The 27805-nt window shown below is 39.6% G+C and overlaps 1 protein-coding gene across 1 annotated transcript in view; it reads left to right on the top strand.

Annotated features, from left to right (window-relative positions):
• GTF2H1 (general transcription factor IIH subunit 1) overlaps positions 1 to 25867 on the top strand; it is a 36275-nt gene extending 10408 nt beyond the window's left edge. The window contains exons 4-15 of the mRNA XM_084632271.1: positions 2425 to 2587; positions 3420 to 3513; positions 5893 to 6042; positions 7842 to 7921; positions 9562 to 9692; positions 12294 to 12381; positions 15013 to 15101; positions 16324 to 16441; positions 17587 to 17677; positions 21007 to 21122; positions 22170 to 22262; positions 22933 to 25867. Of these exons, the coding sequence (XP_084488397.1) occupies positions 2425 to 2587; positions 3420 to 3513; positions 5893 to 6042; positions 7842 to 7921; positions 9562 to 9692; positions 12294 to 12381; positions 15013 to 15101; positions 16324 to 16441; positions 17587 to 17677; positions 21007 to 21122; positions 22170 to 22262; positions 22933 to 23019 (1300 nt within the window). The 3' untranslated portion in view covers positions 23020 to 25867. The remainder of the gene's footprint in view (positions 1 to 2424; positions 2588 to 3419; positions 3514 to 5892; positions 6043 to 7841; positions 7922 to 9561; positions 9693 to 12293; positions 12382 to 15012; positions 15102 to 16323; positions 16442 to 17586; positions 17678 to 21006; positions 21123 to 22169; positions 22263 to 22932) is intronic.
• The last annotated feature ends 1938 nt before the right edge of the window (positions 25868 to 27805 follow it).

Here is a 27805-nt window from a genome sequence, read left to right as displayed (position 1 = left end):
AAGGACTGACTGGTCAAGTTATGAAATACAACACAATGGCCACGTTTTATATAAACAGGCAGGGAGGGGCCTATTCATCCCCATTATGGCTGAAGGACATGGTTTTGCTATGGAACTGGTGCATTTAGCACCAGGTATCTTCCAGGTCTACAGAAAGCTCAAATGTTCTGCTAGAGCAGACATTTTTCATCAGACCACCAGTGGATGATCAAGGATTCTGTTTTCTGCTGCATCCTTCAATAGACCTACTCACAACAGACAAGAGCAAGTAGTATGTCAGATTCTGCTCCAGGATCTCTGTTAAACATTCCTTATTCAGTGATTTACCAGGGATGATGTACGCTTACAAGCCAATCCCTGATTCCCGTGGTGCTGAGGAATAGCAGTTAGGATGCGGCCACAGTTATCATGATAGCTCCCGCCTGGCTGAGATAGCTTTGGTACCTGAAGCTGATGCTGTTACCAGTTCATCCATTGAAAACCTTTCCTCTTCTATCAAACTTAATCTCTCAAGACAACATGAACAACTCGCATCCAAATCCAGCCTCCCTCCATCTCACTGCTTGGCTACTGAGTGGATGTCGTCAGACAGATCATTCTGGACATCTGAGGAACATGTGTTAGTCCAGAATAGGACTAATTTATGCTGCTAAATGGAAAAGATCCAGGATTTGCTGTAAACAACGTGAATCACAGCCTATTGACAACCAGGTCCCTCCTCTTTTGGATTGCTTGCTTGCTCTAAAGAGTTTTGGACTGTTGATTAGCTCTGTTAGAGTGCACCTCATAGCCCCTTCTGCTTATTACACCTTCCTCACCCCCTTGTGGTGTAATTCCTTAAAGGCCTTATATGTTTTTCCACTAGTAAGGAAACCTCCCGGTACCTTAATGTGGTTGTGGCATACTTAATGCTCTTCCCCCTCCTCCCATTTGAACCTTTAGCCCTGTGCTTGACTTATCTATGAAAACATCCCTTTTTAGTAGCAGTTACATCAGCTAATTAGAGTTGGGACAATATAGGCTCTTATGACAGGACCTCCCTATGCCGTATTTCTTAGAGATAAAGGTATCACTTACACCCCATCCCAAGTTCTTGCCCAAATGATTCACTTACCAATATTCTTCCCTAAATTACATATTAATCAGGGGGAGGTTAGGCTGCACACCTTAAATTATTTGCAGAGCTCTATCCATTTATTTGCAAAGGACTAAATCCTTCAGGACCTCTCCGAATCAATTTACAGCATTTGCTGAGAAAATGAAAGGTCGAGCAGCATCAGCCCAGAGGCTATCCATGTGTGTTCAGTCTACATTAAGATTTGTTACAAATTAGCTAGTTTAGGTACCCAACAGCTGCCTGGCAAAGCATACCTGTTTCAGACACCTGAAAAGAAGTTATTTGTGGTTCAATCCATATTTTAGTAAATGTGTTCCCTGGTAGAAGCATTGAGGTTTGGTGCTGTGCTTCAATCTTTAAGTAAACTCCAGGCACCTACCTACTTGCATCAGGTCACTGCTTGTGAGTCATCAAGAATGGAATATTTATCAATAACCACTTAGGAAAAAAAAATTCTTTGAAATGTGTTTTCCATGTATATTCCGTGACCCATCCTTCTTCCCTGCTACTATGGAGTCCTAGAACATCTGGATTCTGTGATGGTGAAGGAAATAGTGGTAGTTGGGCATGCTCTGCCCTTTATGTCCTTGGAACAGGAGCATGAAGATACTCAGGGTGCATGTGCATCCCCACTGGATAGTGCTGGCCAAAAGACTAAGACTCTGATCTCAACCCCGTGGGCACCAAGAGTGACTATACATTAACAGCTTTCAAACTCCAGTTACTATAAGGCAAGTAACTTTTTTCTTTTTGTGGGTGCTGTCTTGTATTAACTTCTCTCTAGGGATCACCATTTTTGCCCATTAAAACTATCCCTCATCCAGCAGCTTTGTTTCTGTTTAGGGCTTGTCTACACAAGGACACTCACAAAAGTTAAGATGAATCAACTAAAGATGTGAAATTAAAGTGCATAAATTAAAACACATTAAACCTGGGTAGACTCTTCTTAAGTGAGGATTAAGCTACAGTGAACTACGGCCATTTTACTGCTGAATGAGTGACCACACAGGGGTTTAATGCCTTTTAAACTAATGCTTGTGAACTTCACACTTCCAGGGAAGTGAAAACAAATCAACTGAGTGTCCTCATGCGGACAAACCCTTTGTCTCTCCCCTTTGACCAATATGAATAGTAGTATTGGCCTCAATATCTCACTTGTACAACTAATTAACTTTTATTTGACAATGCTGTGCGTTTCTTACCTCACTGATCTGTTCGCTTCAGGAACCCATATGGCTTATTGACATGGAAATCCTGCCAAATTAGTGTGGAATGTTTCAATTTTATTCAATACATTCTTTTACTAGAATGCTGCAAGAAGATCCTGTTTTGTTTCAGCTTTATAAAGATCTCGTTGTGAGCCAAGTAATTAGTGCTGAAGAATTCTGGGCCAACCGTTTAAGCTTGAATGCTGTGGATAATTCTGTGGCACCTAGTAAGCAGGATGTGGGCATCTCTGCAGCTTTTCTGGTACGTTTGACCTACATAGCATAGGAAGGATTTTAAAACAAAAACATTTATTTCTTGACTAGACTTTCTCTGTAAAATGTGGATGAATTTAAATTTTACCCCAAATACAATTTGCTTTGAAATCTTTTTCTACCTAATGCAATACAAAAAAAAAGGCCCTGCCTTGAGTTTTAATGTGGTGTTTTTTGTAAGTGAAATTCCCCAATTCTAAACAAGAGTATCCATTATCTTTCCATAGTCTCAGAAGTTAAGCCAATCTCCTTGTCAGTGCAGGATTGTTCTCTGCATATACCCTAAAGTATTCTGTCTGGTCTATTTATAAATGTAATGAGAAAGGAGGTTTCCTCTATTTCCTGTTATACTTCCATATTCTGTTATACCGCTCCATCTGAAAGATTTTCCTGATATCTAACCTAAATTTTTCTCTATTTCATTTTCTTACTCCTTGTATGATACTTCCTCTGCCCTTTTTCTTTATACCTTCAGATATTTGTAGGCTCTTTTCTTAGCCAAGAAATGTGTGTATTCAGTCCTTTTTTTTTTTAAATTGATAAATCCTTCTTCCCACCTGAAAAGACAATTTTATAATGAAAGACATTGTCTGTAAGCAAATAAATTAGTTTCCTTAAGAGACGATCAAAGCTGCTCTTCATTTTGTACTGTGGCTTAAAAAAAAAAACTACCCACTCTACTACTGTTTTTGTTTATATAGGTTAATTCTCTCTTACAGCTATCTTAAATGTGGGTTCACACATCAGTTTTAACAAAGTTTTAACTCAACCCATAACAAGATTTTACCCAGTTTGACAATATTCTTATGTTATTCCCATAGGCTGATGTTCGGCCTCAAACAGATGGCTGCAATGGTCTGAGGTATAACTTAACTTCAGATATTATTGAATCCATATTCAGGACTTATCCTGCAGGTAGGCAGAAAAATCAATACATATGTGATACAAAGCACGCCAAGTTGATTTTATGTTTTATCATTAGAAGACTAGAGGGTTAGTCCTACACTTGTTTCTGTTGGTAAAATGTACAGGGCTTCTGAACATTCCCTCCTACTCCCTTCTGCACTTCTTATGTGGTCTTACTTCAGTGTGGTGTTTTTTGTAGGTTCTGGAAATATTTTAGGGCTGTCGATTAATCGCAGTTAACTCACGCGATTAAAAATATTAATCGCAGTTTTAATTGCACTGTTAAACAATAGAATACCAACTGAAATGTATTAAATATTTGTGGATGTTTTTCTACATTTTCAAATATATTGATTTAAATTACAACACAGTATGCAAAGTAGACAGTGCTCACTTTGCCATTTTTACAGTGCAAATATTTGTAATTAAACAAACAAGAAATAGTATTTTTCAATTCACCTCATACAAATACCATAGTGCAATCTCTTTATGGTGAAAGTGCAACTTGCAAATGTAGATTGTTGTTGTTGTTACATAACTGCACTTAAACACAAAATGTAAAACTGTAGAGCCTACAAGTTCACTCTGCCCTACTTCTAGTTCAGCCAATCGCTAAAACAAACAAGTTTCTTTATATTTTACAGGAGATAATGCTGCCTGCTTCTTGTTTACAATCTCACTGGAAAGAGAGAACAGGCATTCACATGGCACTTTTGTAGCCAGCATTGCAAGGTATTTACGTGCCTGATATACTAAACATTCATATGCACCTTCATGCTTTGGCCACCGTTCCAGAGGACATGCTTCCATGCTGATGATGCTCATTAAAAAAATAATGCATTAAATTTGTGGCTGAACTCCTTGGGGGAGAATTATGTCTCCTACTCTGTTTTAGCTGTATTCTGCCATATATTTCATGTTATAGCAGTCTCAGATGATGACCCAGCACATGTTGTTCATTTTAAGAACACTTTCACTGCAGATTTGACAAAACGCAAAGAAGGTACCAATGTGAGATTTCTAAAGATAGTTACAGCACTCTACTCAAGGTTTAAGAATCCGAAGTGCCTTCCAAAATCTGAGACAGACGAGGTGTAGAGCATGCTTTCAGAAGTCTTAGAAGAGCAACACTTTGATGCAGAAACTACAGAACTCGAACCACCAAAAAAGAAAATCAACCTTCTGCTGGTGGCATCTGACTCAGATGATGAAAATGAACATGTGTTGGTCTGCACTGCTTTGGATGGTTATCGAACAGAACCTGTTATCAGCATGGACGCATGTCCTCTGAAATGGTGGTTGAAGTATGAAGAGACCTATGAATCTTTAGTCCATCTGGCGTATGCTGGCTACAATAGTACCATTCGAACACCTGTTCTCACTTTCAGGTGATACTGTAAACAAGAAGTGGACAACATTATCTCCTGCAAATGTAAGCAAACTTGTTTGTCTGAGCGATTGGCTGAACAAGAAGTAGAACTGAGTGGACTTGTATGCGCTAAAGTTTTACATTTTTATTTTTGAATGCAGGGGTTTTGGTTTTTTTACATAATTTTACATTTGTATGGTCAACATCCATGATAAAGAGATTGCACTACAGTACTTGTACTAGGTGAATTGAAAAATACTATTTTTTTTACAGTGCAAATATTTGTAATAAAAAATAAAGTGAGCACTGTACACTTTGTATTGTGTTGTAATTGAAATCAATATATTTGAAAATGTAGAAAATATCAAGCTATTTAAATAAATGGTATTCCATGGTTTAAGAGTTTGATTAATATGCAATTAATCACAACTAATTTTTTTAATCACTCGACGGCCCTAATTTTAAGGCTTGAGGCTGAAAAGAGACTCTGGAATTATTCAGTTTGCTTTGCCTTTAAGCCATGAGTAAATGTTCATGCTAAGTTCCACTCTCCATTTGAAGGATTTTTTTTTAACGATTCTAAAATTTTCTAATGAGAGATTGTTGGTAAATTATCTGATTTACAAATGCTAGATTGGACCCTGATACTGACATTAGTTTGATCAGTCCTGGATGAAAAAGAACCAGTCCATCTTGGGAACAATATGGAAGGATTCCTCTTAAATAACTAGACTTCTGACCTTCGAAATTTTCCAGATGTGCTCAGCTATACCATTTTCAAAGTTTATAGGCTATTGGTGTTTGTTTCCAATACCTAATAAGCATTGTTGGGCATGACAGAACTTCAGTTTGTTGCATAAATTGCCATCTCTTTTTAAAATCCAAACTCCATATCTTTTTAGTTAGTAAGTGTTTACGCCTATTCAACATAAGCTTTGGTCATTTTCCATCACACACCAACAATTAAAACAGTATCTTGAATTGCAAAATAGCTTAAACACACTTTGGTTTGTTTGCAGTAAAAGTGAAATATGCAGAAAATGTTCCACATAATATGACGGAAAAAGAATTCTGGACACGATTTTTCCAGTCTCACTACTTCCATCGAGATAGGCTGAATACAGGCTCAAAAGACCTCTTTGCTGAATGTGCCAAAATGGATGAAAAAGGTAAGCTTTTCTTTCTCTGCAACAGGTGATTGTGATGGTAGCCACAGTAAACTGAAACTTCAAAATTAATTAAAAAAATAAAGCTAAGTTTTTGAAAGCCACATTAGATTAATCAGATAAAACCAACATTCTCATTTTTAAAAATTATGTATTTGTCCTGTTATTTGATAAATGCTGCAAGATGACAGGAGCCAAGACCTGTGATGTAATCTTTAGACAGTGTTGATCACGCTGAATGTTTACAAAAAGAAAAGGAGTACTTGGGGCATCTTAGAGACTAACAAATTTATTTGAGCATAAGCTTTCATGAGCTACAGCTCACTTCATCGGATGCTTATACTCAAATAAATTTGTTAGTTTCTAAGGTGCCACAAATACTCCTTTTCTTTTTGTGGATACAGACTAACACGGCTGCTACTCTGAAACCTATATATTTACAGTATCTGATTATGGAAGACATTTCAGGTTCTGTACTAAAATCCTTAGAAACAAATTAGTGCTTAAAAGATGCCAGCACTAGAAAATCCTTTTTATACACAACTCATGCAGCATGGATAATGTCAGTGAAAGCTTCCTCATAATGTACAACGAAGGGGCCTTAACCATACCTCTGATAGTAGGGCATAGTTTTGTTCAGGTGACTATTTATTCTGTGATGTCTCTGCTGAGACTTGCAACAGACATGGGTTTTGTGATAAATCAGTTCTCTAGAAAGTGGATAAAGATTGGTTTCTTTCACAGGCCATTTGAATACATTCTACTTTCATTGACCATCACAGTTCTGAGACATATTTGAAACCATGACCTTGAGGTGAAAAACGTCAAAGTTATATTCTGAAAATGTCATCTTCTCTTGATGCATGTGTATAATCCACGAATGATACACACATGTATGGAGAGAAGATTAGATCCTTTAATATATTAATACTGAATGCTTTTCATTCTGGGATTGTCAGCTGAAGGACACTATCAAAGCAAAAACAAACAAAAGCCATACCTCATCATCAGATGTGTAAAGTGATGCATAAAAAAGTTAAGTGTTTTACCCAAGATCACACAGTAAGACAGTGGCAGAATTGGAAATAGAACATAGGAGTTATGGCTTCCAGTTCTCTGTTCTAACCACTAGTCAATACTATCTATTGAAAAATTAAATATAATACTTTATATTGAAGGCAGTACCATTGATGAATTACTAGAAAACGTTCAGAATTGTGGGTGGAAGTATCTGGAACTAGTTAGAATAATTCCTGCAATAATTTTCAAAAATACAGAGCAAAAGACTGACTTTAATGATAGATGCTATAAAGGGCTGAAAGTTACTGCACATAATAGCACTTGGACACATGCAAAACCTTCTGACAATACCCTTTTTCCCAACCACGGAACATGTTCGGAGGATTAAAAAAAAAAATCGTTGTACTTTTTAGAAATACTTGTGTCCTAAAATAGATACAGCCTTGGTTTTTTTTGATACCTGTAGTGTTCAGTTCACTGGTTCCTGCAAACCCATATAATCTAAAATGTACCTGATGTCTTACATGTTGCTTGGTTAGATATAAACTACAAATTCAAGTTTGGCAACAACTAGTGCTGTTTTAGAAATAAATTTCCTGCACATATATTGGTGTCTAATAGTAATTTAGTACTATATGTTTGTAAGAAAATTATGGAATCATAAAAAGGTACTGAAGTCCAGATAACTTGGAGGCTCACGCTTTATCAGCCCTGAGTGTTGACAGATATTCTTGTTTAGATACTACTTTGCAAGAAGACATTGGATTTTTTCCTTCTCATAGGGTTAAAAACAATGGTGTCTCAAGGGGTGAAAAATCCACTGCTAGATTTAACGGCCTTGGAGGATAAATCGTTAGATGAGGTAAGTACAGAGACTGTAAAACAAAAAAAGTAAGACTTTCCACATTTTAAAACTGGATCAACTTATCAGCTTAAAGGACTGCAAACAATACCAAAATACAAACTTTCCACTGAATAACTTCTGGTGCCCAGTGCTAATTTTTCACTGAATGTCTCCTCTTTGTGTTGATGTTCTGGGTCTGATTCTAATCACATCAGTTCTACACCAGTGTAACTGCATAGAGTTACTTCTGATATACATTGGGGTAGTGGATGGAGAATCAGAACTTGTATTCTCAGTCTGTGTGCTATGCATCTTTTCTTTATTCGATGGCGCTGCATTACCTCAGCTGGCTTCCTAAGCACACTGGGATAAAATCTGACTTTGTTTCTAGAAGCATTCTTGTACAGCTTTTTTATTTTAAAATAGACCTCTCCTTATTTAATCCTTTCCATTTAGAGGCTACCTGGCATTGGTAAACAGGAATCCTACAATACAGAAGATTAAGATCAAAGCGAAGATAAATATAAAAGTTACCACGTTTTTGGTCCAACTTATGTACTTAAAATGAAGTTAACTATATACACAACACTTCTTAATATCAATTTAAAATATTAAATACACCTCTACCCTGATATAACGCTGTCCTTGGCAGCCAAAAAATCTTACCGTGTTATAGGTGAAACCGCGTTATATCGAACTTGCTTTAGTCCACTGAAGCGTGCAGCCCGGCCCCCGGAGTGCTGCTTTACCGCATTATATCTGAATTCGTGTTATATCAGGTTGCGTTATAGAGGTGTGCTTTGCACCACACACAGCAAAGGCTTGTTTGATAGTTCCAAAGATACCACTGACTTAATGGTTAAAACAGAAGAATTAGTCGCTAGAGTCAGAGTGCAAATTAATACAACTTTATATTGTTTTACAATGATATAAGCTGTATCCCTAAGCACTTAATAAAATTTAAAATATGACGACAGATTTGGTGAACGACATTCCTATTCATTTGTTTACTAAACAGTCCTTGGCCTACTGGATTTCTATAAACTTCTGTAAGAATTTGGTAATTGGAGCTAACAGTTTGAAAATAAAGAATTAGCATTTATACAGAGGTTTACATGTTCAAAGTGCAAAACAAGCATTAATGCTCTCAACGTCCCTGTGAGGTTGGGAAGTGCTATCCCCAGCGTACAAATGGGGAAACGAGGCAGAGGTGAAGAGGTCACACTGCACATAAGCAGTAGAGCCAGCATTAGGACCCTGAGGACTCCCAATACTATGTATATTCCTCTAAACCACACTGCAATGCTGTTCATTCAGTAAAGCCCAGAAAATGGGAAATGCAGAATCACTGCTACATGTCTGATCTAATGGAAAATAGGGAATGGTCTCACTTTTTAGACTCAGACTTGAAGGTCAGAAGGGACCAAAATGATCATCTAGTTTGACCTCCTGCACATTGCAGACCACAGAACCTCACCCACCCACTCCTGTAATAGACCCATAATCTCTGGTTGAGTTACTGAAGACCTCAAATTGTGGCTTGAAGACATCAAGTTACAGAGAATCCACTATTTACATTAGTTTAAACCTGCAAGTGACCTGTGCCCCATGCTGCAGTTAGTTTGGAATAACTTAACTGTTAATTACTTTACTTGCAGGGTTATGGTGTTTCCTCTGTGCCATCCACATCAAACTCCTCAAAGTCCTTAAAGGAGAGTAGCAATGCTGCCATTATAAAACGCTTTAATCATCACAGTGCCATGGTCCTTGCAGCTGGGCTCAGAAAACAGTAAGTTTCAGCATAGGAAAAAGCTCTCCAAACTGGTGACTAATTCAAACTTGAAAATTTTACAAATGTTATCTTGAAGCCTGTGGAATATTATGATCTAAAAACAAATCTGATAGTGTGGATTCCATTTTTACTTTTAAAATCCCTTTCAGTGTATAAGGCCATACCAACCACCAAAATTAAAGATGTTATTTTTGCACAAGGTGGCGTAAAATATGGCCATCTGGAAATACCTTCATATATTCCTCTTCTGTACTGTATCTCAAACATGGATTTTTTTCATGTTTTATTTAAATCATGCCTTGACTGTCAATCATGACAGTCAATCATGCCTTGACTGATTTGCCTTAGAGAATATTTGACAACTGACAACCTCATCCAAACGATAGCCCAAATTAAGGCCTAGAAGGCCATGAGTGCAGTGAAATTGGTCCAGTTTTTGCCATGCAGAGGGATAGATTGATTAGATGCAAGGACATCACGTGGAGTTCATGCCACCTGCACATTGAACATAGCTCTGTAGGGACTTCCTATACTGCTGTGTTCAGGAGGAGGGGACAGAAGAGCCAGGGCAACTGGGTTTACTAATGCAGATCCACAAGGTGGCTGAGTTACAGTTCTGTTGCAGTAGTGTCTGCTGTGCAGCCCAGGAAGGATTCCTTCTCCATCTGAGTCCTGCAAAACTCAGCCAACTATAGTCAACTTATCCAGTCTGTTCTTTAGGAGACACATTTTCCCCTTAGTGCTTCTTTATTTGCTCATATGATGTATTTGTGTTTTCATTTAAATAGAATACATTACCTTAATAAGCCTTTCTGATAGGAAACATTCCATCCCCCAAAACTTATATTGCTCCTTTCTACAAAATGCACAGTCTGGAGATTAAGGCACCTTTACTTGCCCGTCCTGTGTGGGAGTACTCCCTATTGTATGTGCACAGCAGCAGTCAGAATCAGAGTGCCAATTAGAGGGAGAATAGCAACACTCATACTGTGAACGTAGCACGCCCAGCACTCCCACACTCCAGACAAGTTTGTGTGGAGGTGACAGTATGGTGTTGGGCAAGACTTCTTCAGTGTGATACTAAAGACGATGATGCAGGCAGTGGATGCAAAGCTTAGAGAAAAACAGGATTGAGGCCCAAGAGAGCCTGTAGAGCAGATATTCTCACTAAGCACCCTCATAGAAGAGTGTATAGAATGGCAAGCTGCCCTCCTTACCTATTTCACTGATTTTCAAAAGGCATTTGACAGCCTTCACAGACATACATAGTGAATATTCTTCAGTTCTATAGCATCCCAGCTAAAGTTGGCCATATCATCAAGGCCATGTGCAGAGATCAGAAGTGTTTTAAGGGGGGGAACAACCACACAAGAGTGGTTTAATGTGGAGAGTGGCATGAAATGAGGGCTGCATTTTATCACTGCTGTTGTTTGGCATGGTCATAGACAGGATAACAAAGTAGTATATTAGCAATACAAATACTGGTATAGCATGGATAGATGGCAAATACCTAGAAAGCCAAGATTTTCCTGCACTGAACACCACCCCTGAAAAGTTAAAAATAAAGACAGCCTGGCAAATACAGCATGCCAGGCAGAACTCAGAACAGACATCTGCTAAAATAAACATCCTGGAAACCCAGACATCAAACAGTAACACCACATTTGAAGACAAAAACATCGAGAAAGTAGAATAGTTCACCTACTTGCGCAGCACCATCATGGCCAACAGAGACCTCAAGAAGGAAGTGACATCAAGGATAGGAAAGGCATCCAGAGCACTTATTCAACTTAACGTATGGAAAGCTAAGATACTCAGCACTGAGATTACGTTTGAATTGAAAATTCTCAATTTTGTTCTATCATGTGGCCTCGAACTGGAGATCTATCAAAATGTTAGACAGAAAACTAGACCCCTTTGAAAATAAGTGTCTATGACAGATCCTGGGCATTGGTTGGAAATACGTATTTACCAGCGAAGAGATGTGAGAAATCAGCCACCAGCCACTCATCTCCACCAGAATCAGAAGGAGTAGCTGTACTCCAGAAACTAACATGGATTCCCACATGAAGATGTTAAGTAGAAACTAACTGGTATGAGAAAACAAGGGTGTCCAAGAGACACTTTAAGAAAAACCCTTAACAGGGAGGACAGAACAGTAGATCTCAACACCATAGAGCAGATGGAAGCAGCAGCAAATAACAGAGGACTAAAAGAGAGTAGTTTCTGTCCTGTGTGCCAACACTGACATGGAAATGATGTGATGTAAATGCATTAACAGTAACACACCACGTGTGTGACTAAAGTTTTAGTTGGCAGGAGGACTTCTTCACTGCAGTATGGTCCTGTTACCTCCCTGTCTATGTCAAGAGTACACTATTTTTTTTCTTTGTGCAGAGATGAGGAATATTATCCCCATTGCCCATCGTCAACAAAATACTGACCCTTTTTAGAGTGACACCCAGGGGTCCAGCATTTAAGTGCAGACCTTTTTGAAAGAAATAAAGATTAACCTACTACATGTCCTCAGTCTAAATGTCAGTCTCCCACAAGATGACTTATTGTTCGCTTCCTTCTAATACTGTCTTTTATTTTAAGAGAAGCACAAAATGATCACTACAGTGAGACCAGCAGTATGGATGGAAACTCCCGGGATTCAGATTTCTTTCAGACACCAATAAAAAAGGTATGAACAAAGTGAGTTTTCCACTGCAATTCCAATTGACGTATAATACTGCGAACAGCTGCATAAAGCATCATCTGCTTAAAAGTATGAAGAATGATATGAATAAAGTATTAAATACAACAGCCTTAAGATGAACATGCTGTTGACACAGAGCTCTTCATTTATTTAAATGCAAATAACTTTAATTGATAATACAATCTTCCTGTTGTTTTTTTTTCTTTCACTGAGTAAATATTGACATTTTCCCCCATACCTTTCTAATGGATCTTAAAAGGCATGTTCTGTTCATTGTGTGTGGTTGTATTTATGCATTACCACTGTAAGTGCCTGAGCACCTTTAGGAGAACATCCAGGCAAAGAATTAAGATATTATTAGTAGTTGCAACCACTGCATGGAATTAATATATTGAATACATTGGGGAAGGAATGCACACTTACTACTTATTAGTAAACAGAATGCTAATTTGATACTTAAGCTAAAGGGGTTGACCTTGCATCAGAATCATAGGGCTCAACTGAAAGTGAGTTTCAAATTTGATTGATTATTGGTGCACAAAAATGAGGCAACTATAGTGTTTCTCTTAGAATTTTTCCACAGAGCTGCTGTGTTCAGGATACTGGAATTATGTAAAAATTGCAAAGAAAATAGAATGTTTTGAATGACTGCATACTGCAATCCAAAAAGCTAAGGGGGAAAACTTCACTGACTTTTAACCTTTGCACATACACTTCCCCCAACCCCCAAAAATTACTTGAAATCTACACAAGTAACAAACAGTTTGTAGAAAATACCCATTGTAGCTTTTGTGGCAGTCACTAGCTCTGACTTTACTATATGGTGCAGTTTTCAGTGGGAATGAACAACAGAGCAGGACTAAAGGAAAATCTCTCTACACTTAATGAATGAAGAAAGCAAGAGATGTCCAAAGCAGTTTTCACTTAATTTTCATTGTATCATATTTAAGTATACTACTGTTAATGATCCTTAATATTTTCTGCCACAAATGAACACCTTATTTAGCTACATATCTGCGCTGGCTCTAGGGTTAAATTCCTGCACTAAAAACATTAACCCTGTTCCTTCCTCTTGTATTAAAGTAACATATGCACATAAACAGGGACTACAAAGGGTTGTTTATGTATGTGTGCACTTTTTTTTTAAAATGAGTTGGCTCTGATTATAAAAAAAAAAATCCGGGCCAGGATCTGCAGAAAAAGTAGTAAAGGCCATTAGTACTAAAACAAGCATGTGAACATGTTTTTTAAAAAAGGGAAGGTGGCAGGGAGCTCTGCCCATGGGATTTCAGTAGAGTATTTACCTAAATATGGCTTTGGTCATGTTTTTCCTGTTCATATATTCATAGAGTGAGTTTTACTGTAACTTCCTTCAAAACTGGCAGACACTAGGTTCTTCGACAAGTTTCTGCTTTTATTAAAATTTCTCAAATGCCATTTAAAAATTTGTTTAACAAGACAATGATTTTGGAATTTTTAAACATTTTAGTTGGCTTCTGTGCTTTTTAGTTTAAAAATAGTAGAAATAATTTTACGATCGGATTTACCACCACGTAACTTCCAGTGCATTTAAACACTCAGCCCAACTCTGAAGCCCTCGCACAAGCATTGACTCCAATTATAATTGTCTTACATTTTCAGAACTGACCAGTGGTATTGACAAAAAGAAAAGGAGTACTTGTGGCACCTTAGAGACTAACAAATTTATTTGAGCATAAGCTTTCGTGAGCTACAGTTGACAAAAAGAAAAGGAGTACTTGTGGCACCTTAGAGACCAACAAATTTATTTGAGCATAAGCTTTCGTGAGCTACAGTGAGCTACAGTGAGCTGTAGCTCACGAAAGCTTATGCTCAAATAAATTTGTTAGTCTCTAAGGTGCCACAAGTACTCCTTTTTTTTTTTGTCAATACAGACTAACACGGCTGCTACTCTGAAACCAGTGGTATTGAGTGTCTTAAGTTCTGAGTGCCCAGTTTCAGATCCTTAAAGGGATCTGACTTTCCAAAAGTGCTGAGTACTTGCTCTCTGAAGACCTGGATCCTTTAAGATGTTAGGTTGGATACCCAGGAATGCTAGTCATTTGTAAAATTAGGCCTGTCTGTTTGTGTAAAGGTCTTTGAGATTTGGCTGAGATCATAGCACAGCATGTGGCCACTTCGTGCTGCGCTGCTGAGGGAATCTTAATCACTGGGCCAACAGCCTGCTATGGAAGGAAGACGCATTTATATGGGGGTAATCCACTTGTGGTATAGAGAAAATATGGCCGCTCTTAGGCCACCATCCTCTTCCTTCCTCTTGCTGTTGCCAGTTGGGCTGTGATGGGAGAAAGGAGGTCCCCCTTTGCCATGGCAAATAGTATAGGGATCTTGTGGCCTTCACAACCAGTGTCACTGAAAACTGAGCTAGACAACCAGAGCCACCTATACACCTCTCCTCCCAACCTACGCTGGTGATGCACTGCCAGAGCAGAGGATCTGAGCCACATGGGCTTTTTTCATTTATCTTGGCTTTTTCCATTCTCTTACCAGGAAACTATGACAAGAAAAAAAGCACAGTCTGTGTATGTGCAACTATATCATAAGTAATTTAGTTTTTATTGTCTCATTATATTGCAGGTGAAGCTACAGGAGGCTATTGAATATGAAGATTTAGGAAAGAATAATAGCATTAAAACTATTGCACTAAACCTAAAGAAATCTGATCGGTAAGTTCAATGGATAAAAGAAAACTGCAGTTCTTTGGATGTTTCAGCATATTAAAACTAATATAAATCTCTTTATGATCTATTCAGAATCAATCTGTCCCTAATATGCTAATCTGCTTTGTGTTTCAATGCTTCTAAACTAAAATTTAATTAATCTGAAACCTTGTTTAAACAAATTTTAGTTACCATTTTCAAAACTGTATCTTTAATTCATATCGACTTTTGAATTTAGTAAGCCTATTACAAATGATTACTAGAAGAGATCCATAATTTTAGTCTGAGTATGAAAATCTAACAAATGTACCTTATTAATTTAGTTTGAGATATCTTATAAGCATTTCTGTTGGTATGATGTATTTGGAAATATTTGCACTCTCTGCACAGACACAGATTGTACTTGGGTGTTGACTTGGGACAACTCTCAGTGGTTTGATTCACTACTTTTGTGATGGGCTGCCCTTTTGTCTTCCAGAACCTAAGCTTTCAGTTTGAAAAACATTGCAACTGTCAGGACAAGAGATACAAAGAGAGCCTTCCAAATGTGAACCACTGGTGTAGTGGTGTTTGTCAAATACTAGTCCTGAGAGGTGGGACTTGCCCCACTCATCTGGAGTCTGTCAGTTTAAGTGACAGTAGTGCCAGTGCTGAGCAAAGCATAAAAGGGGTGATGACACGAAGGCCAGCTCTACGCCACGGACCTACGTTGGTATAACTACATCACTCAGGTGTGAAAAATCCATACCCCCGAGTGATAGTCATACCAGCCTTATCCCCCCCCCCCCCCCCGCCCCCCTTAGACAGCGCTTTGTCAATGGGAGAGCTTCTCCTGTCAATAAAGCTACTGCGTCTCAGAGGTGGATTAACTTGGCTGACAGGAGAGCTCTGCAGCTGGGCCGATGCAGCATTTTAAGTGTAGACCTGCCCTAAGATCTGCATAACAAAAAAATCAAGAATGGCATGTCCCTTCTCATTTTGCTGTCATGTATGGGAGAAAATTAGGTTGTAGGTGGAATTTGGAAGCTTACAGTTAAGTTTTAATTGTTTTACATTTCCAGTCAGACCACTGGATTTATTGATTTATTTAATTTTTAATAGAGGCCAAAAGCCAAGTTTGTACAGCACCTAAAATCTGAGAGGTGCGACTGCTACATAAATCTTAATCTACTGAGAATTAAGTTACCTTGTGTTTTGGTTTGGTTTTTTCCCCTTTCTCTTCCCATAGGTATTATCATGGTCCAACTCCAATTCAATCACAGCAATATGCAACCAGTCAGGATATTATTAATTCTTTTCATAGTATTAGACAAGAAATGGAAGCCTACATACCCAGACTAACTCAGGTAGGAAAAATTCATTTTAATTTAAATACAAAAAAGTAAAACTCCCTCCTTAATACTGGAAAGTTAGTGTCAAATTAGCTTTGTCTAGATATTTCTTGACTTACTAGAATTCTGGTACTTACAGAGTTTTGTCCCTCAAGATGAGCCTGATACTTTTCCGATTAAGTTGCGTAATGTTGGAAACTATTTTAGAAGTGAAGTCTTCCATCAGAACAACACTTAAGTTGCAGAGCAGTGTTTTAGCCATACCACTTCAGCTCTTCTCTGAAGTTGTAATATTAAGACAAGTAACTACCATATTTGCTGGTATTGATCGGCAAATCCTATAGCCCTCTCATACCTGCGAGGAAGCTCCAAATGTAGTGGAATCAGCATTGCTGTACTGCACAGGGTACAACAGAAAGCCACACATGGGGACTTAGCTCCACAACGTGAAGGTGGAGCTATCTCTGGCGGCCCTTACCTCAGGCACAGGGAGGGGTGGGGAGGGTTTGATGGCAATACAAGGTCACAGCCAGTGGGTTTGTGACTAAGTGGATCTGTAGGACACAGGTGCTACTACCTCTCTGAGGTTGCCAAATGGCTGCATGTGTGCTGTGCCCTCAGGTTGACTGGGGCAGCTGGTTCTCGTAACTTCCCTTGCACTCAGAAAATTTACTTTTGGCCCTTATTAAATTACCACAATGTTTGTGCCTCACAGTTCTAGTAAAGTCATGAGGACCAATGAAAATTTTCCTTCACTTGTCATATTGCCTTATTAAAAGTTTGAATGATCTTGACTTGCACTAGTTTGGCAATATCATGTGCATGTTAAGAACCCACACCACAGACATCAAGTAGAGAACAATACTGGTGGACAGGTGCTCTCTGGGTTCCCATCATGGTTTCTGGAACTTCCTAAGGCAACATGAGTTAATGCTTAGTAGAACTGCATGTCCAGTTCCCTATCCCATCAGTGGGGAGATGACTTTTATACTTGCAAAATTCAAAATTATTTCAATCTAAGATCACTAACGTACGTCCGGATGGATATGTCTGGGCCAGTGCAGTTCACGCTTTTCTTTAAGACTTTGTCCAGAATGTTTTAAAGCGAGTCACTGGGGAAGACAATATGAAAGGGCTTTGGGTTTTTTTTTTTCCCTCAGGTTCTTTCAAGTGGTGCTGCTACTAGCACCATCACAGCCCTGTCGCCTGGAGGAGCCCTTATGCAGGGTGGGACACAGCAAGCCATAAACCGTAAGTTTTCGTATTGTAAGTTACCTTTTAGCCGTATAGGCTACACCAACAGCAAGGTGGCGTGCCCTGGCTTTTTAAATTTTTGGATACAACAGGTTATACTGACAAAGCAAATGCAGAGACATTCATCGAAAATACTCCTTGCAAAGTATAGAAGTTATCAGGAAAAAGGACAAAGGAAAAATTCTGAGAGAAACTAGCAATCCAGTCTGCCCGATAGGGAAGCAGTGGTGGCTCTGGTGCAGAGGTAAATGGAATGAAGTTAGCTAGGAGCAAACAAAGCCAGACTGACTCTCAGAATATTAAGTTATTTAAAAGGTAAAACCATTTATTACTCCTCCACTAAAGGCCCTGTCTAGCTGCTTCCAACCTGTTGCCACCATTTTGAGCAGATAGGGTGAAACCCAAGTAGCCACTCTGTTGAGTTGAGGACAGCCAGTAAGCCTACTTTCTCCTCCAATATCTCTGCTCACGCTTAGGTGCTTTCATCTCTACACCTGCTTTGTGTAGGCTTCTCCTCCCCCTTCTTTCTCCTCCTGCTGGCTTTCTGCAGTGGTAGAAATGAGGAATCACAAGAGATAAGAGGTAGCAGCAGCAGTCCAGCTGCACACAAATGAAAGCTCTGAAGCCTTGAGTTAAGGGCTAAAACTCAACACTCCCTGGCCTTGGAAGGTATGCCACAGTGTAAAAGCAGAGGGGTAGCTTCTTGGCTCTTACATTTTCTCTGACATTTACAAAATAAAGCTTCATTTATGCTAGGGGAGCAAGCTGTAGATTTTATTTGGAAACAGATTTTGTAACCAAATCTGTCTGTGAAATAATTGTATGCAGTGTAGTTGTAGCTGTGCCAATCCCAAGATATTAGAGAGATAAGGTGGGTGAGGGGATATCTTTTATTGGACCAGTTGAGAGAGATGAGCTTTCAAGCCACACACAGCTCTTCTTCAGGTCTCGGAAAGTTACTCCGAGTGTCACAGCCAACTGGACTTAGCTGTGATGCTCGGAGTATCTTTTGAAGAACTGTGTGTGGCTCAAAAAGCTCGTCTCTCACCAAAAGAGATATTACATCATCCACCTTGTCTCTATGAAATAATTGCTCAATGTTAATTTTTCTTATGGATTACAGAGGCATAACTGTTCTACACAGGCCCTATATGTCCACTTAGTTCTTCCCCTTTCAACCGATCCTGCTTATACCTCCTTGAGCTCCTGCCTCTTCAGCCTTGCAGCGACTAAGCTGAGTCCCTGTAAGGCCCAGTTTGCACTCTTACTTCCCTGGTAACTGACAGGAAGCATCACAGAAACAAGGGCAGAAGTAGCCACAGTCAGGTACCACAAGGGAAAGTGTAGAGTGCACTTCAGAATGGATGAAAAGGGGTCAATAAAAGGTGGGAAAGGACAGGGTTTTCCCTCCCATGCTGTCAGGTTTTGTTTTGTATTCTACCCCACTTCTGCAACCCCAACTCCACTCTTAAAAAAATAATACCTTACTCGGCAGGCCACAAGTTCTTCTATCCTCAAGAATGCAGAAAGGGTAGAAGTGAATACAAATTAAGCAGGCATAGTAAGTTGCTACATAGGATGGATCCGCCCAAAATGCAAGGTGTAGTAAGACCTTGGGGGTATTATAGAGAGCTAAAGTGCTCAATTCTGGTGTTGGGGTAATGCATAGGTCAAAGCTTACAAGTACCTGCAAATAGTATTGGGGGCCAGGTTTATAATGAGGCCATGCTGAGTTGCAAGCTCCTTAATGAAATAAACTCAAACAGCGGCATTGTTTGTGGCCTCTGTTTGGAGTTCTGCTGAAACCGTCGAGTTAAGGTTACTGTGAGTTTGTATTACTTGATCACAGCTATTACCCTTTTGTGGTTCTGCTGCACGATACTTCTTTGCAGTACGCTTTGGCATGGGGAAGGACTGGGTGACTGCTCTGGAGAGCTGCAATTAGGTATTGAATTGAACCAGACTGAATAAATTGCTGCCTGCCTGTGAGAAGCCAGGAGAGAGCAGCGTGTGTGTGAAAAAGCAGAGGGTGAGATGAACTCTGGCCAGGAACGGTCTCAGGGCCTGGCTTCACTGCGAAAAAAAGCTGTTTTTTACCCAGGACTAGCTCAGACACAGTAGTTACCCTCAAGTAAAAGACGCAGCCTTTTTTAGCAGTGAAGACAGAGACCTTAGAGACTTGGGCTCAACTATACCCAGCCCTAGGTAGGTGTGTAAGGGGCACAGGGGAGACAGCTCAAAGATCTTCCCCTCACGGCCCCGCATGGGAGTCTGAGGCCTGGCATTTTGGAAGCACAAGGACTCCGTGCAGTTAGTACCCACGCTGCAATGGCACGAACCTCCCCAAGGGAGCAGGCCAGGCCATCCTCATGCAGGAGCAAGGGCACCATGCACCTTTGGTGAGAGTGACACGGCAGCCACATACCCCCCGAGTCAGGCACAGTGTCTCCCTGCTGGGACTGTGCCTCTACAGCTCCCCTCCCCCCCAAGGCTAAAGAGCCACAGCACAGTGCATTGAGAGAAATTTGGGGCCCCGATACATCATGTTTACTGGGGACCCACCCTCCCCCATTTTATCCCCACACAGACTTTTGGGGGGCTCCTTGTACAGCTTCTTCCTCACTGACTATTTTATATTTCTGCTTTTTTTCCCCCTTTCCTCTCTTGGTCACTTTGTCTGATTGTTCCTTCCCTAACTTCTCTTCCTGTGCATCTCAGTCTCTAATTCTTTTCCCTTGCTTCTTTCACTCCTATAGCTTCTTTGTGCTTTTTCCTTCCCAGTTTTTTTCTCCTCTCTACTCCCTCTGCCACCGTGATCTTGCCCCTACCCCTGTATGTCATGAGGAGGGAAGGACCCTGATTATGTGAGTCAGTAGGATCCAAACTGATTGTGCTGCTTCTGCTCCACAATGAGTGGATTGTGATAGTGTTGACCACTTCAGGTTGGGGAAGTGCTCAGTGGGGGCTGAGGGTGAGAGCCCCCGGGAGGAAAATGGACGATGTAGTAGCAGGTTAAGGTCCAGTGTTCCTAACCACTCTGGGTGGTTCTTCGGGTCCTGTTACCTCCAAGGGGATACATTTAATAAACACTCTGTTAACTTTAAATGAGCCCTAGAGCATCTTTTTTAAGAGACTTGTAGACTACAAAGAAATAGTGTAATTGACTCTCTGCTTGTGGACTGGCACAATACAGTTGTTTGAGTCCTAGACTGCTCCTGTTACAGGTATCAAACATCTTTCTTTATGTATTAGCCAGCTCTTATTTTACTTACACATTACATAAATTAAGTGACATGCCTTTTCGAAAATTTCTTTTCCTGTTGCAGAGATGGTGCCAAATGATGTTCAGTCTGAACTGAAACACTTGTATGTGGCAGTTGGGGAGCTATTGCGACACTTCTGGTCCTGCTTTCCTGTTAATACACCATTCCTAGAAGAAAAGGTAAGAGCGATTGATGGTATAAACTTGCCAGTATAAATGTCAGTGTGTCTTGTAAACGTGTATGTTCTGTAATGAGACCATTGAAAGTATTTTTATTCAAGCTGTAGTATCACATTATCAATCATGTGGTATATATAATTCTACATGATGATTGTCCTTTCACTCTTGAAATGATTATGGACAGAAAGGCACTATGTAAAAACAGCATAATTAACTCAGCAGATCTGCTCCCTCTGCATAATTGGAGTGTGATCTGCCAATGCTATTGCCTAAAACTGTTTTTTGCTGTCCTGTTAACTACAGTACAGAAGAAGGGGCTGAATACTTGTGGCTCAGAAATTGTCATATTACCTATATTCCAATTGTAGAATCCTGATTACTGGTAATGAGAACTGGAAAGAAAATACAATCAACCTTGGATCTCAAAATCAAGATAACAGTGGTAGGCAGGAGAGAACTTGTCTAAACAGAGCAAGTTTAGTATAGAATCTCACACACATCCACAGTATCATTGTGCCATTCTAGTCACCTTGCAGAGTATAACTGCACTTCAAAAAGGTTAGAGCATGGGGTTAAGAATCGGAAACAAAGCATAGGATTCTAGCTCTGCCACTGTAGGTTACTGTGTGAAATAAAAACTTCTATTCAGATGGCTTGGGCCTTCTACCGCAACACTTAAAAAAAATCATAGTGTGCTGTTGGCTTGAAGCAGAGAGATAAATAATGTTAAATGTGAGGTGTTGCTGACAAAGATACTGTAGAAATTACCACAGTACAGGTGTAAAGCATATTATGCTCAGTTAAACAGCTTAAGTTTAAGAAAAATGCAGAGCCATTTAGTGCTTGTTTTCAGTTGTTTAAAGCAAAAAGATTATCACATTTTCAATACAGTAAGTGCTTCCTAGCAATTTGCTTTAACTGTACATATTTACAGTAATCCTAGGTACTAGCTTCAAGGTATTTCAATTTGCAGGAGCAATTTGCTGAAAGCAAGAAAATGTTCATGTGAAGGAGTTTGTACTCTTTTTTCCTGTTGATCTCTTTCAGGTTATGAAAATGAAGAGTAACTTGGAAAGATTTCAAGTTACAAAGCTCTGTCCATTCCAAGAAAAAATTCGGAGACAGTATTTAAGCACAAATGTAAGAGGAAAAAGTATTCTTTCCAATTTCAATTATTTGTGCACATATTGATCTTTTAAAAAAAAATAACTGACTCATATTTATCACAGGATGGCAGATTTTGGTCTCCTGTATTTGGGGGGGTTTTAATTTGTTCCGTTAACTACACGTATAATGCTTAATTTTTCTTAAGTGTATTTCTCTCATCATCATCTCTCTACCCCCACCTCACCCCCCCCCCCAAAAAAAAATGGCTGATGGAGAAAAGGATGTTAGGGGTATTATATTTTGGAATAATTTTCTCCTTTTATTATCTTTCAAGTTGATAGTCTGATTTCTCAATGACCAGATGAATGGCCTGTTTAGCTAGTTTCCAGTGACTATGGAAAGTGCTTTTAAGTACAGCACTTGAACATAAGTTGTCCACATAATTTCCCTTGAACTAGCTAACTGCATATCCACTGTCTTTACTGATACTCTGCCATACTTGACTTCGAGACATTTTGTAATTGAAACTTGCGGCCAATTCTCCTCTCACATCACATACCCTGATGCAACTCCCTAGGCTTTAGAGGAGTTACTCCTGATTCCTCATACTGAGAGAAACAACAATCAATCCCATTTATGTTTGAGCAGAGTAAGGGCACACGTTTCTCAGATACTGGGATGATCCCTTTGTTTTATCTTTCAGTTGATAAATCACATAGAAGAGATGCTGCAGACAGCCTACAATAAGTTCCACACGTGGCAGTCCCGACGTATGCTGAAGAAAACGTGAAGACTCCTGCTATAAAGGTTGGAGAGGGAAATCTGCAATAGCTGTAGGAACACAACCTGGCAAATGTGCAGTTCTTAGATATTGCAGGAACATCTGCAATATGTGGATTCCTGGAAATGTTGCTAACTGAACTTGCACATTTTTTGGAAAAAGACCTGTGATTAAACTTGAAACTAGGGAAAAATTGAGGAAGAACCAAAACAGAAGAGCTGAGAGGCAAAAAAAATAACATATTTAAGATGCTGTTTACTGCAGTTACTCAGGAACTGCTTTTGATTTGCATAAAGAGCTGCTTTCAGAAATAAACTTTAAAAAGGGTGTATTAATAAAATCTGAAACTGTTTGTCTAATTTTTTTAAAATGTGTATGGCACAGGGTAGAATGTAATGTTTTTCTTCACTGGATTCTGGCATTTTATTGAATTCTGTTTGTACTTACTGAAACAAAGGTTAACAATGACATTTTAAATATAGCTGAGACTGTTTTTGCTTCAAACATCTGACAAGATTAGCTGTCAGAAGACCAGCTTCGGCCATATGTTTCCCCACAAACTGGAAGCAACAGACATTGCACTGAAAGCTGTTTATGGTTTGGAGTCCCTAAAGGCATGAGTGGGGGAGGGCACACTTTTGCCTCTGTCTTGGATTTTTATGCAGAATATTTTCAGCCATCAAGTTTGCATGTTTTCCTTTGAATGCAAGGGTTGCTATTGCAATTTTTTTTTAAGGTGGCATCTGTTTTGAGAAGGAGAGAATGCATTTTCTAAAATAAAAGTTTCTTACTAAAGAACTAGAGGAAAAGTCACTTACTTTCACCTCTTAGAAGAGAGAGATTGCTCCTAAATCTGTTTTTCTCCACTCTTCCTTGTTGACTGTTACACTATTTTTGGCGAATTGATAATCATTGCAAAAGAGTGAAAAGTGTGTGAATACACAAGCTCCTGAGGTATCTGGAATCTGTGCCATACTTTGTTCCAAATACATAAACTGTGAGTTGATCATAAAACCTATCCGTCTTGTATTAAATATTTGACTTGGAGACAAAGTAAACCTGTTCTATATTAGTAGATGCAGTAATGACACACTGTATTTCATTTTGATCATTAACAAGGCCCATGGTATGGGCTACTGAGTTTTTGACTTGGGTTAAATGTGACTGTTGGAGAATTGGGATGTATTTAATACACTGAAACAACTCAGAATGACAGTACGTATTTAAGAGCAGACAGCCATTCAAATTGGAGACTGACTCATCAGCCTCCAGAATGGTTTACCTGAGAGAGACAGATGAGCATTGCAATGGTACTTAAACCCTACAGCATGTTGTCAGTAAGGGGATGGCACCTAATCCTGACAAAATGTGTGTGTGTTTACACACACACAGTAGCAGAATCTATCTATGGTGTCCATGCTCTACCGCTACTCCCTTTGAAGGGGTGGAGGGTTTTCTCATTGAGTAAAGTATGTAAGCTACATGCTTATTGTATGCACTTTTTGTGGGTTGCATAGTCTGATAAGGTTTTTGGTACAATCAGAATTTCTCTCCCTGTCTGCACTGACGAAGCCTGGTTTAGAAATTTAATAATGCATTGTTAACCTAGCTTCCCTCAATCTGCCCTTGCAGATAGGTGCTTGTTATCTGCTCTGTGGTAACTAATATGGTTCTGCTACCACACAGACTGCTGGGTTTAGTAAGAGGAACAGTTTTTCTAACCTTACATGGTGAAAAGCGTAGTAGGGGGAAGAGGTAGGGGAAGCCATCTTGCTAAAAATGCAATGTGTGTGTTCTGGTAGTATATGGTCCTACTGTCCGTGTAGAAACAAAGTAACCTACTTCTCCGTGAACTAAAACTAAAGTAAACCTAATCCATCCCTGCTCGAATTCCACTAGATTTTAATGGACTCATATCAGGGAGACATTGACCCACAATAGTTGTCTTTAACATTGGACACCTATCAGTGTCATACATCTTGCTTTTTAAATAGCCACAAAGAGAGCAGTATGCTCCAAAATAAAGTAAATCTAAGTGGCTTTTTTTGAACTGTAGTACATTTCTCAGTGGGAGAACTTTCATCAGACCAGGAATGAGGAAAATTGATATAGTTGCATTCTAATGTTCTCTGGAGCTATGATAAACTTAAGCAAGATTGCACTGAATTTTTTTTAAGCAGTTGCACTGTTTTAACATTACAAAGGTAGGGTTTTGAACATCAAATTAAGTGGCATTTAGGCTGAAGCAACAGCATTAATGACTCCTGGAAATGTTGGGCAAAACGTTTAAGTTTCAGGGCATATGCACACTGTCCGTACACTCTGGGGAATCCTTGCCTTGCAATCATTGTTTGAGGGAGGGATATGTTCCTCTTCACAGGTCCTTAGGTTTACATGGATACCAGGGAGCTTGTTGCTACCTAAATGTGTGATGGATTAATAAAACATGTGTTGAGAAGAAATGCTGAAAGCAGCAGTTCTGACCAGGAACAATTTGAGCTAGGCTGCTATGCACTGCGCATATTGCTCTTTCAAATATTTTGGCAATAAAAGATGCAAGCCCCTCCTAAAGTAAGGGAGGCAGTCACCCTCTCTCCTACAAATTGAAATACTTTACGTACCTTTCTCCTTTTTTGTCTCCTGACAGCATTGATTTCAATACTTTTGTAGCATGGTCAAAAAAGTGACCTGACAATTCCTTAACCATTTTGAAACTGAATCATTCGCTACCTTGCCTAATATGCCAATTGGAATCTTTTATACTGACTTGTATTTTTAAAGGAAATTCATACAACTTGTATCACTGGCATTGATTCAAAGTATTTGTAGAATAAACCCTACTGAATTCTGCAGTCAAGTCTTCTCTAATGCTTCCGACTATGTATTTTGCGATGTTCAAACAAATCGAAACCAAAACAATCTCTATGGGTCTCAGCCAAAGGCGCTGCATATGGCATAAGCTCAGCTCTCTTCTTGGCAGTAGAGTGCTTTTCAGAAGAGGACTTACTTGCGGCAAAGGAATCCTCTTTATTCTGTGACTGAAACATCTTCTGAAATTCCTCATTTAGCTTTTAAATGTAGGAAGCATTTCATTGTTGCTGCAACAGCAGAGTACCATCTTCCTATTGCTACTCTGTTCTCTTGTAATGACTTTTCCCAGTCAGTCGTACAACAGCTATTGGATAAGAGGACATTGGTGGTATATTAACCTGCTCCCCTCTTAAGTCTTGGAGCTTTACGGTAATATAGGAAAACCCTAGTATTTATATATACTAACATAGCAACTTTAATTACCAAAAATACTTTACAACCTATAGGTACTGTAACAATTGCATCATCTATCACTCAAAGGCAGGCTTTGCTAGGGTGGAAGATGGCAGCTACTTAACAGCATATACTAACCCTAAAATGAGAATGGAAAGTAAAGAATTTCATCTACTGAATTCTTATGGCTACAGTGACTAGTTACACTGGAATCTGGCAAAAAACAAAACAAAAAATGGACTAGTCCTTGTGGGATCTTTAATGAGAATATGGGGTTGGGTCCTTCAGCTGGAGGCCTCACTGAAAGACTGATGCTCTGCTACTACCAGAAGCACTATGCTAACGCTGGGCCATTGACTCAGAGGAAAGGGTGCCATCTGTTGTATGAGCAATGCTACTTCCTCTGCATGCCTGAGTTTTGTTGTATACAGTCTGACCCTTCTTGATCCTCTACAATTTCTACACAGTCCAAAGTCATAGGGCTGTACTATCACATCTCTCTTCCTTGCTTCTCTTTATATGGAAAAATCTGCCTTTTTAGGCCACCGCCTACCTTGATTTAAAATAAAGTTAAGCAAGGTGCTCAATTAATTATACAAGAAATAAGTAAGCTGCAGCATCTTTAAAATCATCACTTCCACAGGAGCTCTGCCAGCCACCCACCAACCCCTTCATCAGGTAGAAAACCTGTCCAAACAGGTATCTTTTGCACATGCCTGGAAAGTCATGAGATTTAGGCTATTTTGGATCAGGGGAAGAGTGCCAGAGTCTGAGCCATCACAACACCTTGCCAGTCCTCTTTCATATAGTCGGCTTCAGTTCCCCTGCTGACCACAGCTGTGGCAGAATGGCACAGGGGGAGGAGTGATCCCTCCAGTAGGCTAGTCCTGGGCCACTCAGGGCTTTGCAGGTCATAACTAACCCCTAACATTCCACCCAGACACCAATAGGCAGCCATTGCAGATTCTAAAGCACTGTTCTTTTTCTCCCCACATCCCCTCAATAAGTAAGCCACTGTGTTCTGCAACAGCTTTAGTCTCCAGTTGATTTTAAGGTGTAACACAGAGCTGGCAAAAATGTGGGATTTCCAGTTCATGGGTAATGTTGCGGGTTTGGTCTAAATCAGACTAGATCCAAATTTTTCAAACATTTCACATGAACCAGAAATCTCCAAAAAAGTCATTTTGGAAACACTGACAGGTTGTGCTTACAAAACCAAGTTTGCTGCCCAAGATCTTGATGGCTGCTGAGTGAAAATGACATTCTTGTCTGTTTCACAACTGCTATTAGCAGCCTAAAACTGACAACATCAATTTCACTCAACTATTGGAGTTGGCAGGGGCAGCCCTGCCATGCAGACTGTCCTGGGCTGGGTAACCTCAGGACTTGCAGACTCTTGGCCGAGCTGGCTCCCTGAACTGCAGTCTTATCCAATGGGACTTTCCCAGAGCCATGGACCCTGGAAGATTGGGTTCCCCAGCAAGTTGCCAGGTTTCCTACAGAAACCTGCTGAGCAGGCAAGGGTCTACTG

This window comes from Lepidochelys olivacea (assembly GCF_965140295.1).
Source record: "Lepidochelys olivacea isolate rLepOli2 genome assembly, chromosome: 6".
Classification (NCBI taxonomy): Eukaryota; Metazoa; Chordata; order Testudines; family Cheloniidae; genus Lepidochelys; species Lepidochelys olivacea.
The sequence above is the reverse complement of the archived record's forward strand: the minus strand, read 5'-3'. Positions and strand labels throughout refer to the sequence as shown.